The sequence below is a fragment of the Drosophila mojavensis genome, unplaced genomic scaffold, assembly GCF_018153725.1.
Source record: "Drosophila mojavensis isolate 15081-1352.22 unplaced genomic scaffold, ASM1815372v1 contig_16, whole genome shotgun sequence".
NCBI classification, from domain to species: domain Eukaryota; kingdom Metazoa; phylum Arthropoda; class Insecta; order Diptera; family Drosophilidae; genus Drosophila; species Drosophila mojavensis.
The window spans coordinates 8,829,053-8,841,721 of record NW_025318693.1 but is presented as its reverse complement, the minus strand read 5'-3'; the positions used below and the strand labels follow the sequence as shown (position 1 = coordinate 8,841,721).

General features: G+C 41.2%; 1 protein-coding gene across 3 annotated transcripts in view; it reads left to right on the top strand.

The window, feature by feature from the left end:
* The window catches only part of LOC6572951 (RYamide receptor), an 86,810-nt gene that overhangs the window by 38,931 nt on the left and 35,210 nt on the right, over nt 1-12,669 (top strand). For all 3 annotated transcript variants that reach the window (XR_004364018.2, XM_032729341.2, XM_001999018.4), the window contains exons 2-4: nt 2,111-2,922; nt 4,692-4,808; nt 5,792-5,990. Coding sequence is in view for 2 of the 3 variants with exons in the window: in XM_032729341.2 (XP_032585232.1) it covers nt 2,282-2,922; nt 4,692-4,808; nt 5,792-5,990 (957 nt within the window). In the remaining variant the exon portion in view is untranslated. The remainder of the gene's footprint in view (nt 1-2,110; nt 2,923-4,691; nt 4,809-5,791; nt 5,991-12,669) is intronic.

Here is a 12,669-nt window from a genome sequence, read left to right as displayed (position 1 = left end):
TCCAGTAAAAGTTGGAATGACTTCCTTTTACACACTCACATGCTCAGATATGCCCAGACACACCCATACACGCACGCACGCTCTTAGCAATCAAATTTCAGCTTTCAGATTATCTTTAACAATAGTCCTTTGTTGCCAGGCTTTAATTGTGCGCGTACGCACATTCTGCTTATCATTTTCATTTGCCTAATGCCAGGCCACAAATAGAAAAGCACCATATACATATATAGGGTATATATCTATATATACATATATGGCTATGTCTGCCTTATGGCCATGCATTTCAATTGACAGATTTTCCATCCCGCCCGCGGCTCATTAAAGCCAGAATATGGCACCGTTTTTCAATCGCAGCTGAACGGAAGGAAGTCTTAGGGTCTTTTGCCTTTTGTTTTAGCTTTTTTTTCTCTTCACTCTGCCTAAAACTGTTTGCTTGTTTATTATATAAATTCATTTTATTCTGTATTTTTCTTAGCAACATTTCACTTTGGTTTGGCGAAAATCCTTCCTGGTATGCTTTCAACCTTTTTGACTTTACAGTTTCTCGTTGGCAAAGTGCTCAGTCAAGAAATAAATACATTTATCGATATTTTTCACTCCTTCGCTTTGACTTCCTCGCTCCTAAAAGGTTTCCCTTTCATTTTGCTCAACCATCGCTCAGCGCAAAATGCCTTTGAATTGCGACCAATTTATCATTGCAGCCGGCTGCGTTACATATATACATACATATATATATATACATATATATATATATTTTGTGTTACCCTTAAGCGATTTCTGTGTACTTTATTTTGGCAGTTTTAATGGTCTCTGTTTACTTGTTTGTCATTTTGATTTATACACTCAGCGCCGAGTCTTATACGGGATGCGCACAAGTATATGCAACAGTTTATTTTATAGATGCTTTTCTCATTGCAATGCATTGCAATGTGAGCCCATTCAGGGCACTTTTGAGGCACTTATAGATTTCATGTTAGTTTTAAAAGAAGTCTTATAGATTTTAACACAGTTGAATAGCTTTATAAGTATTTTAAGTTGGCTTAAAATCGCATGCTTAAAATGCAAGGGTATATTGGATAGATTCTAAGTAAGGAACATACCGAGAAGGCCTTGAGTGTGATGATGTCTGAGCTCATTCAGCTATTTGCGGGCCTAATGCCTGCATGCTTATCTTTCACGATTCCATCACAATCCAAATCTGCCTAAAGCACGTTATTGTTGAAGTTAGCCTTGTCGAGTGTGCGTCTTAAATGTTAATTCAATTGTGATTTATCATCTTTGAATATATATTATATAAGAAGCGAGCTAGATGCATATGAAAGGCTATTTTGTGCGTAATTACAATTTTACAAATTTTAATTTTACAGTAAATAAAAGGTGCAGTACAGCATGTGTATATGTTTTATTCAGAGCAACACATGCTACATATGCATGCATGTGTTTTATTCAGAAATAGTAGTCTGACCAAGAGTTTGTTAAGCTTAATATTTTGAAGCAGTTGATTGAATGAGTAATGAAAATATCTTTTTGGAAGTAATATGTATGTGTTCCAGTTTAACATTTTTAATAGCTCAAGCTAAATCAGTGGACAAGAATGAGTAAATAAAGATTATTTACTTTGATGCAGACAGGCGCATGACTTAGATACGATTATTTTCCTATATAATACAATGCTTACGGTATTTATGGCACGTTTACTACAGTAATTTCATTGTCTTTCATATACATATATTAATTGAGACCAGTTTGAAGCCAAATATAAAAGTCCCTGCTTAACATATGTGCTTCAATAATTCAACATAAGCAAAGAGCAGAAAATTAGAAATTAATCTTTTTGCATTTGAAATGGCTGCTTAATTTGGTGTCTGTGTAATTTAGTGAAATAATTTCCCATTAATAATTTCGCCCGCAGCTCTAAAATATGCAACAGTTCAGATGGCATTCCATTCAGCTGTCTGAGAAGCGCTGCCTCAAGGCATGCAGTGAAACTTGCATAGACTTCTTTTTGGCCAGCCAGTAGCTCACTTTCATGGCAAGCCAAGCATGAAAATTTCTGAAAATTTTAATAACATTAATAACGGATTTCATCAAATTTCGCGCATACTTTCAGGTCCCATCCGCTGGCTGTAGATAATTAAATTTCAACCGCAAAGCGAGCGCCATGTAATCACGCTGCAATTAAAATTTGCTTATGCCAAAGTGTGTTTAGATTAAGTTACACCGGCCAAACTTCGCCTACCATAAGAAAAGAGTCGTAGAAGAAAATTACTCTGCCAGCAAAATGGAGTTTAACAATTTGGCCTGGCAGCGAAGTCGCCTGGACATGAAGCGCTCGGCGTTAAGTGAGGAGCGCCTGTATTACATAGCGGCACAGCAGCCGCTGTTGCGCAACGAGGACGACTATCCGGATGCTGCGGAGGCGCTGCTGTACAACGGCAGCTCTACGGAACAGCCGATGCAAGCCGAGGAAGCCAGCTATCCATCGACCACGCCCGCCTTCAATGTGACCGTATTGCTTAACTTTAGCTGCACCGACTCCAGCTCCCATTCGGATGATCTGTGGTCCAGCGACTACTTCAAGAGCGTCGTCTACCTGCTCTACATACCCATCTTTATATTCGCCTTGCTCGGCAACGGCATCGTCTGCTACATCGTGCAATCCACGCCGCGCATGCGCACCGTCACCAACTATTTCATCGCCAATCTGGCTCTGGGCGACATACTGATGTCGCTCTTCTGCGTGCCCTCCTCCTTCATCTCGCAGTACATTCTCAACTACTGGCCGTTCGGCATCGTTCTATGCCACTTTGTCAACTACTCGCAGGTGGTCTCCGTCCTGGTCAGCGCCTACACCCTGGTGGCCATCAGCATCGATCGCTACATAGCCATCATGTGGCCGCTGCGACCTCGCATCACCAAGCGGTGCGTATATTGATGAGTTGATATATATATATAAATATAAATATTTTTTAATTCATATTAATTATACGAATATATCTTAGAATACTGCAGGTGTGAGGTGCTCAGCTTGGCTCTGCTTAATTGCTCATTTTCCATGCGGCGTACTCACACATCTTCATCTTCTTTGCTTCATCTTAATATCCGTCTCATGTTCGCTTAAGATTCTCAAGAGCTACTTCATACTTAGCATATTCAACTGAAAACTGGGTTTGTTTATTAGCCACTGAGCCGGTTTTCATAGAATTTCGCTCAGACAAATATATCTTTTAAATGTATCTAAAAATTTGACTCAAGCTAGCTTAAAATTTTGTGAGATTACTCATACAATTTTCAATTTAAAATTCTGATTGCGTTTTAATTTCCTAGAATCAAATAAATTTACCTTTTTACAGTTAGCAGACATCCTTTCACAAGTAAATGGCAAAAATTAGCAATTTTTAATAAGCTGAGTCCCTTCACATAGGGACAAATTATTATTGTTTTTTTATGTTTCTTTTTTGAAATTTTATTTATTTTTTTTATTTATAAATATAGTAAAAGCTGAAATGGGCTGCCATTTTAACTCCATTTATTACAATTTAATTTACTTTGTTTTTTTTTTTTTTAATTTTATTTATATATTTATTAAATATTAGAGCTGATATAAAATTAAAACGAACTTAAAAATCATTCACAAGCTTCAGAGCTTTCGGCTTATATTATATAAATTTTAAATTATAATTTAATATATGTATCATGAATCTTTCTAAGTAGAACTCATCACAGCAAACGCAAAAAAGTCGTTTATAATTTCTATTTATTTCCTAGTTTTTATCCATAGCCCTAAAATATTTTTTTTAAGACACTGCAATTCCATTAAAATCTAGCAAACTTTTAAAACCCAAAATCTAATCAACTTTGCGCAAGGTTTGACTGCAGCATAACTTCATAGCGAATATCAGCTTACCTATTAACAGTTGGCAATTATATCCAGTATTTAATTCGAGCCCGGCTCAAGTATGCAAAGCTGGCTTTTAGTAGCATTTAACCTAATTGAAGGCGCATAAAAACTAATTGAAGTCCCGCCCTTGCTCGCTGAGTTGCTGTTGTTGTTGTTGTTGTGGCTGTTGCCTTTGTGACATTGGCGCCGTTAAGTGGCCGCTGGCGTATTTGCATTGCTTGACGCTTTAGGCATTTGGCTGGCAACCGCACTTGACCATCGGTCCCCATGGTCCCCATGGGACACAAAAACACGCAATGCCTGCCGTCCCAAGGGGACTTCGCATAGGCAAGGGCCGGTCGGCTGTGTCGTGTTAATTGGTTTAAATAGTAACCCAAGACACAGCTGACGGCAGCTGCTGGCAAATCCGACGAGCCCAGGCCGCCAGCCCGGCATCGAACGTCAATTTGCTTTGTAACGAAATATGCCGGATATCCCGGGACTGCGATGAGCCGAGGGGGCGAGCAGGAGGCGCTGGCATTTGTGTCACGCCCTGTCGATGAGTGCGTGCTAAGGAGCGAGGCTTTCGTGGCATACGTAAATATTTGTGAGGCCCAAAATAAATACGCTTTATAATTATCCTGCCTCGCTGTACTTCACTCACGCACGCACGCACTCCGGCACTCACTCACAAGATCGTCGTATGAGGCGTATACGCAATGCGTGCGTCAGCTGAAGCGCTGCGTCCATTTAGAAGCCAACAAACCAACTCTTTACCTCAACTTATTTCTGTTCTCTTCTTTTCTTGCAGATATGCCAAATTTATCATCGCTGGCGTTTGGTTTATCGCGCTGGCAACCGCTTTTCCCATACCCGTCGTCTCCCGACTGGAGGTGCCCAGCTCCATATGGCACGAGAAGTGCGAGAAGTGAGTAGAAACCCATTAGGAGCTTCAACACAATGTAGTGTAGTGCGTGCTTGAAGTGTAGCATTAAAGATATGACCGTGGCATTGTGTAACGAGTGCCACTTGAGCCGAATCGCTCTGCGAGTCGTAAGCAGCATGTCGTGGCATGCAACAGAAGCTGGCTGGCTGGCTGGGCCCACATGCTGAAATCGATAGCTCGATGGCAAGGACTCGAAATTCCATTTTGGCTTCGAATGGCTTTACGGCTGCTTGCTTAAGATACTTGCCACAATTTGGGGCACGCCCTCGAGTGAATTGCAAATATTGCAAATGAGACTCTGCCTGACTTTAAATGCAAGCAATTGCTCATTTCACATTCAATTAGAGCACATTTTGGGCCCAACTGCATGCATGTGTGTGCGTGTGTGTGCGTGTGGGTGGCAGCTGTGTGATGTGTAAGGGTACGTGCCTAATTACCGCAACATCAGCTGGTAGATGAGAATTTTCATTTTGTGAACCTATCAAAAACACGCACCGTGGGCACAAAATGCAATCAAGTGCATAAAATGTTGGAGAAATAAAATAAAAATGACTCTGCGTTCATTATGCCAACGAGGCACTTTGCAACAAATATATTTTATAGCTCATATTTGCATGGTAAAAAGTTGCAATAAATCAACGCAAAATGTTGGCGAAATGCAGGCGAATTTACTATTTTCTTTTTTCTTTTTATTTTTTGCCAACTTTTCAGCCATTACAGTTGAGAGACTTAACATAAAAGTTTCATTGTGTGCGTGTGTGTGCATGTGACAGCTTTCATGGCCAGCGCACAGGCTGACAGCATTTATGCCACGCCCCCACCTCCGACAGCCTTAAACTGATATGCACATTAAACTTACTCACTCTCATGGCCCACTATGCGGCTTCTGCTCTTTTGTTTTGCATGCCACAACCCACAAACGATGCTGTTGTTTCGCCGTGCTCTGTCTGTTCTTGCCACACCAGATACATCTGTCGCGAGGTCTGGCCCTCGGCCGAGCAGGGCTACTACTACACGCTGACCCTGTTCACGCTGCAGTTCATCGTGCCGCTGCTGGTGCTGATATTCACCTACACGCGCATCGCCATCGCCGTGTGGGGCAAGCGGCCGCCGGGCGAGGCGGAGAACTCGCGCGACCAGCGCATGGCACGCTCCAAGCGCAAGGTAAGTCAATCCACCCACAAAACCACTTTCTGACCACAAAAACTAATTTGCGCCCAAATGGATTTGGTCATTAGACGGGCGGCTAGAGCGAGCAACCAAAAATCGTATTAGATAAATGGCAAATGCAAATGCGAATGCTCCCTCGGAATCCTTTTAGTCCTTCTATGCGGCATTTCCTTGTTCAAATCTATTTTATATATATGTATATGTATACGTATATGTATGTGTGGATTTAACATTCCTCGTCCACTCAAGCCCTCCACTACATTGCGCATTTTCCAACTGAATGCCCCTCTGAGATTATCTGAATATATTTGCATTTGCCCCTTTCATTCATTCAAATGCGAAATATTTGCAGGACTAAACAACATTCACTGCCTCTCAGCAAGCATTGCGTGAGCTGAAAATAGTTTCGAGATTATTGAAACAAACATTATACACTCTTTAAGCAGAGTCTGCCGAAACGATGATGACTTGAAAAAAATTACTGAAAGCGAAGCCGATTTCAAATGGAAATTAATGAGCTTTGAGCACTTTTGCAATGCAAATATTTTGAAATTTGGCAACGGTTCTATCTACAATGTGTTCAGTAGAGCTGTAAATGCAATTTGCAGTAGTCAAGTGTAATGAAATTAACATTTTCACACAGCTCTTGGCTGTTTGCGTGAATTCCATTGAATTTCAGCAAATATGGCTTAAAGCTAAATGGATGAGAAAAGGGCTAAACAATTATTTATGTAATGTACAACTGGAATTTAAAGTGAAGAGATTTGATTTTATAGTGAGTCATCGAATTGGATTAAGAAATGAATATTCGATTTAGATTATTATTGAAGGAGAAATTCTAAGCAATAAGTACAACCTGGGCACTTTATGTTGCATTAATATTTTCAGATAAGTTAAGAGTATATATTATATCCGAAAGTTAGCTTGATAAATTCCGACTTTAGCTAGCAATACCTAAACAGACAAATCTGTAATTTCTGAACAACCTTTGCAATTTGTTATATTATTTATTAATTTTTTTCATTTAACATTCCTTGAGGTGACTGCTGCTGAATAAACCTAAATATTAGGAGTCAGTAAAATTCAAACATGGTTAGGAAGTTCCAGATTTTTCTGTTTAGTTATTGGAAAACTTTTATTACTATTTATTTATTTCTTTATTTGTTTTTATTAATTTATAGTTGATATGACATTTTTATACTCATTCACGAAAGTGAATCAGTATATTGGTTTTGTGCAATGTCCGTCTTGCTGTCCGTCCGTCTGTCCGTCTGTCCGTCCGTCCGTCTGTCCGTCTGTCCGTATGAACGCAATCTATTTCGGCGCTATTGAAGCTAGAGACTTGAAATTTGGAACACATACTCGTGTATATCTCCGATTTATAAAGTGTTAAAATTTTCCCGATCCGCCCACTAGGGGCGTGGCAAATCGGAAAATGCATTTTCCGATATACCAGAAATCATGTTTGTTGAAGAGCTAGAAAGCTGAAATTTGGTATGTAGGTCCGCGTTGACCACCCAAGATCACAAGCTATGGCGGATATATCTACGCCCATTGGGGGCGTGGCAAATCGGATAAAACTGTATCTCCTAAAGTTGTAAACCTAGAATGCTGAAATTTTGCACGTCAGCTAATGGTGTGATTCTATGAAGTCTAAAGGTAAAATTATAAGTCTACGCCCATTGGGGGCGTGGTAAATCGGACCTGAAGATATAGTGATTTTTTAAATTCTCCTATATTTTGGACACTATTGATGGCAGAGACCTCAAATTTTGTATATATACTCGGACTGATCACCCAAGACCAAAAAGTTTTGTCGGATATATGTCCGCCCACAGGGGGCGTGGCAAACCGCAAAAGTTTATATCTCCAAAAGTATAATAGCTAGAAGCTTCAAATTTGGATAGTTGAGTTACTGGTAGCCTTCTCTATCGATTCCCCAAAAATAATTTTTACGCCTCTATAGGGGCGTGGCATATCGAAAAATACCCTGTAATTTTCACATTTCTTGAGGGTAAGCATTCAAACTTTGCAGTTAGGGTACCGTTATCTCTTTCTAAAAACTGACCAAAAATGAGGTGTCTACGCCCAGTTGGGGCGTGGCAAATCGGAAAAACCTGTATATTCTACAGTATTAGAGCGAGACTTAACTACTAAATTGTTGATGGGATGTGAATGAGTATTCCGCAGTCGGTAACGCCCGACTGCAACGTTCTTACTTGTTTATTTTAAGTAGAGTTACAAAAAATTCAACTAAAAATATGGAAATCTTTAACAATCCCGGCAGAAACTTCTAATGCATAAGGATATACCACAAGCCGCTATAGGCTTTAGGTTGACGCAAGGAATATCTCGAAAAATAATCTGATTCTTCTTTTTTTTTTTTTTTTTTTTTTTGCAAATATAGTTGAATTCCGTGTCTACTACTCTCTATTCACTATTCTACTTTCATTTAGCTTTAAGCCTTAACTAGTTGGTGTGCCTGTAAGCCAGCATGCAGATCTTAAATCTGCCCATATTTCATGCTATTTAGCTCAGCCTTCGCCTTGTTCTTCGTGGTCGGATTATGCTGGCTGGGATGTGTTGCGCGTTTGTTCGCATAGCTGAAGCCATGAGGCCAAATCCTTAAGTAGCACTGAATTTCTCACAAATCAGTCAGCCCGAGTCCGTCTTCCTAGCGCTTTGTTTTGCATAATTTGAATGTTGTTTGCTTGCGTCAGTCTGTGTCAAAGAACCAAAGAGTTTTCCATATACGAGAAGGCATGCAAATTGCTTTGTAAATGCTGGCTCTGCTGTTTAAGCAACTGTTTAGTAACTAAGCTTAAGCATGTTTCAAATTGGTATTCAGCTCGTCAGCTACTTTATGAAAACATGTTGTCTGACTAGGCCTCCCTCTTTTGCCATATTGATTTTGATATAGCTGAAAACAAAGCAAGCTTACTTGAAATACCATGCACGTTTTGTTATCTCTTGAAAAGGTTAATATGCATAGATTTCAGTGCTAATGATAACAATTGAAGACATGAAATGCCATTGTTTAGTCAAAAGTCAATTCTAGACATTAAGTCAATTGCCGCTGACAATAATATCCTGAAGAGTTCAACACGCGGCCGCCCCCAGGTGAGGCTTGTCGGCCGTAGTACAAATCACATGAAATGCACATACAACATTTTCTATATAATCAAGAGGCTGTTGGGTGCAGACACCCAACCCAAGCAGCAGCTGGATGCACTTGCAGTATATTGTATTTTAAATAAATAAATGAGCTGAAGATTTATGCGGCACATGCAATGCTTGTCTGGGCAGAGGCAGAGGCAGAGGCAGAGGAAGAGGCAAAGGCAAAGACAGAGGCGCAACGACTACGTGAGACGCCTAAGTTGAGGCAGTTGAGGCAGCTGGCAGATGCCACCTTTGTCGCGACGGTGATCAGTTTTGTGGCTTCCAGGAAGCGTTTGGCGGCGGGTGACGACCACGTAACCAGTTGCTAAACGAGCCTTTGCGCTTTATGGCCAATCGAATTGTGGAATTTCCATAGAAGAAAGCGACAGACACAGCGAGTTGTGGCTGCAGCAATTTTATCTCTGCATGACCTCTGCGAGTCAGCCAGGCAGCTGCTGCCCAATTTCCAATACATATCTATGTATACGACATATGGCTGGCAAATATTAATTAACAATTCGCAGATGCTTAATTAAGTCATGGCTGCTGTGGCGTATATCCATCAGTGCGTTCTCCCTTTCTGAGCGACTCAGTCAGGCATGCGTGCATCGCTGCTGATTACACACACACACAGAGCGACAGATTCCTCCATAACAATGCTGGACAGTTGGTCGCCCACTGCTCGCTGTTGGCCAATTTCGAAGGCAACGTGTTGGCGAGGCTGAAAGCAAGAGTTAAAATCATCTGCCATTCACTTTTGGCTCGCCTGTCCACTGTTGGTCAATCTGGGCATCATCCTTTGCAGCCACCAAATAAATAGCCAGCATTGAAGATTGTCTTGGCATTTTCTCATGACTCCAAAATGGTTGACAATTTCTTCCTTGTTGCGGCGCTTAAATTGCTGGCCAAAGTGGCAGTTGAAATGATTAGCAAATTACGGGCAAAACCAAACGCGATCATGATGTTCCAAACCATAATAATGATGACAGCGCGTCTCGGCTCGTCTCTTGACTGTTATTAAAAGCCAATGTATAAAAATTACAAGCAAAAAGACAATTTTGCCACTTCATTTCAATTGAATGGATGAAATCTTTTTTTGCTTGTCTATGCGGCGTATACGTAATAGCAGATAAAGGCGAATAGCAGGTAAACTTGAAGAAGAAGTAGTAGATTTATATATATTATATGCAGATATATGTACATACTTGATCTTTCATAATATTATTATTTATTTATTATTTATCAAAACATTGACTTGCATATCGAGTAGAGCTGTTAAAACTATCGATGGCACCCTTATTACTTGTTAGAGCTGACAAGTCGATCGATGAAGCAATCGATATTAACGATGGCCGAAATCATCGTAAAATGGGAGCCAACGAGAGCAGCCACTATTGATCATGTTTCTTTCAGCACTCTTTAAGAGTATTTGAACTTCGTTTGGTCACCGTTCACAGTTCTATGCCTGTTCAATAGCTTACGAAAAACTTCCCCAAATTTTACATTTGCCGCAAATCACAAACTAATTGCTCGAGCTGGCTTTATTGGCCATGGGAAAAGAAGCGGCGGCGGGCAGCTAAAAGGAATCATAAAACTGCTGACTTACGGCGATGACACGTCACAGTTGACAGTCAATCGGACACGAAGGAGGTAGACGGAGAGAGATGCAGAGAGAAGAAGAGTGAGCGATAATGACTGCAAGATGCAAATGACTGCCCGCAGGCCACTCACTGGGAGGCTCGGCTGCACAAATAGCAGGGGTGGGGGGATCGCTGGTGTTGGAGCAACTGTTGCTTTGTCAAATCGATGCCAGCCCATTGGAAATTTGCCTCATTTGGCTTCAATTGCTACTTGTTCGCATGTAAAGCTTTAATTGCATAATTGACTGCAAGAGGCGCAACCGGCTGCCGTGTTGTCTGTGTCGGCGTGAGTGTACATGTGTGTGTGTGTGTGTGTGTGTTGGTCAGTCTGCTGGGTGTCTGCTGACCACGCCACAACAAAGTCTGATCATCAGTCAGAGGCTTGGCCAAATGCCCAAACAGTGGCTCAATCTCTCTCTCTCCCCCAGTCTCACTCGCTATCTCTCTCTCCCTCGCACTCTCTTCGACTCTCTCCGTTTGCCATTCTCTGCTGCAGTTTCTTTCTTTTGGCTGCCGTTGCAATCTCGTCTGCTGAATTGTGTTAAAATGTTAATTTCACATTACGTAATCTGTGTCATATCCAGCCGGGCAGCCAAGGCATGCAGCAGTGGTCGCGGCAGAGGCGGGGGTAGCGGCGGGGGCAGCTCTCGGGTCTCGGCAGCTCTTCCAACTCGCATCATCTTCATCATCGTTGCACACACACACACAGACACATACACAGAGACAATGGCCAGTGCTTGGGAAAAAAAGTGAGAGGATTCCCAGGCTTGGCCAGGGCTGGCAGCTGCTTAGCGGTTTGGCTGCTTGGCGGTTTGGTTTCTGACTGCCCGCGCACACACCCTCCCACACACACACAGTGGAAGTCACCCACACACACACACACACATGCACTCATATGGTTTGCGCATTTGGTGCGTTTTGTGGCAAATTAAAAGATATCGCAGACGAGCTGCGGCAGACAACAGACAAAAGACAACCGACAGCAGACATCAGTTACACAGTCGGCAATTAGCTGCCATCCTTCCCCTCTCCCAAACACACGCACACACACATTCACACATATGCACATTTATCAGCAAATTTGTATCTTTGCAGCATCTGCTGCTGATTCTCGCAGCCCAACTTTCCGGCATTCCAGTTTCCTCTCTTGGCTTTGGAGTGATTTATCTCGCTGCAATTTGTTTGCGTCGAATCCAATTCGAAATTTTGTCTCGTTTGTAAAGCGTTGCACAACAAATATGACTGCAAATACATATTTCAAAACAAAGTGACTCAAGCAACGTCTCTCTGGCCTTAGTGCAATCCATGCAAATCGCCAAAGGGCTACGTGACAAGCTGTCAGATGGGTTAAGCCATTGACTTAGCAGGGGATATTGCAACAAGACACAAACACCCACATACACTCACACACATAAACCAATATATATATTCATAAAATTCAATAAGCTTTGGCATATTCAGGAGTTCCACTTGTGAAACATTTGCATGAATTGAATTCAAGCGAATTGAATTTGAATCATTCGCAAATATCTTTATTGAAATTTTGACAATGGCATAAATAATAGATAATAATTCTAGCATGCCTGTAACAGGTAAATATTTGTCCAATAAATAAGTTTAGCTTGATAGACTAAAGGCTTGTCATATGATATATATGCGAGCGATTCGTATAATTATATTTGCCAAGCAAATTCATTTTGCGCCTTTTAATTTAGTTAATTTCCAATTAGGCGCATAATTGTTATTAGCGTTTGATAAATGTGTGTGATCATAAATAATAAAAACGTAGGCCATGGCCCGTAAATTAGTCAATTAATGGACGCGAATTATACACTGGCTGCAGTCAGTCAGGCAACTCAGCTGACATATGTAAG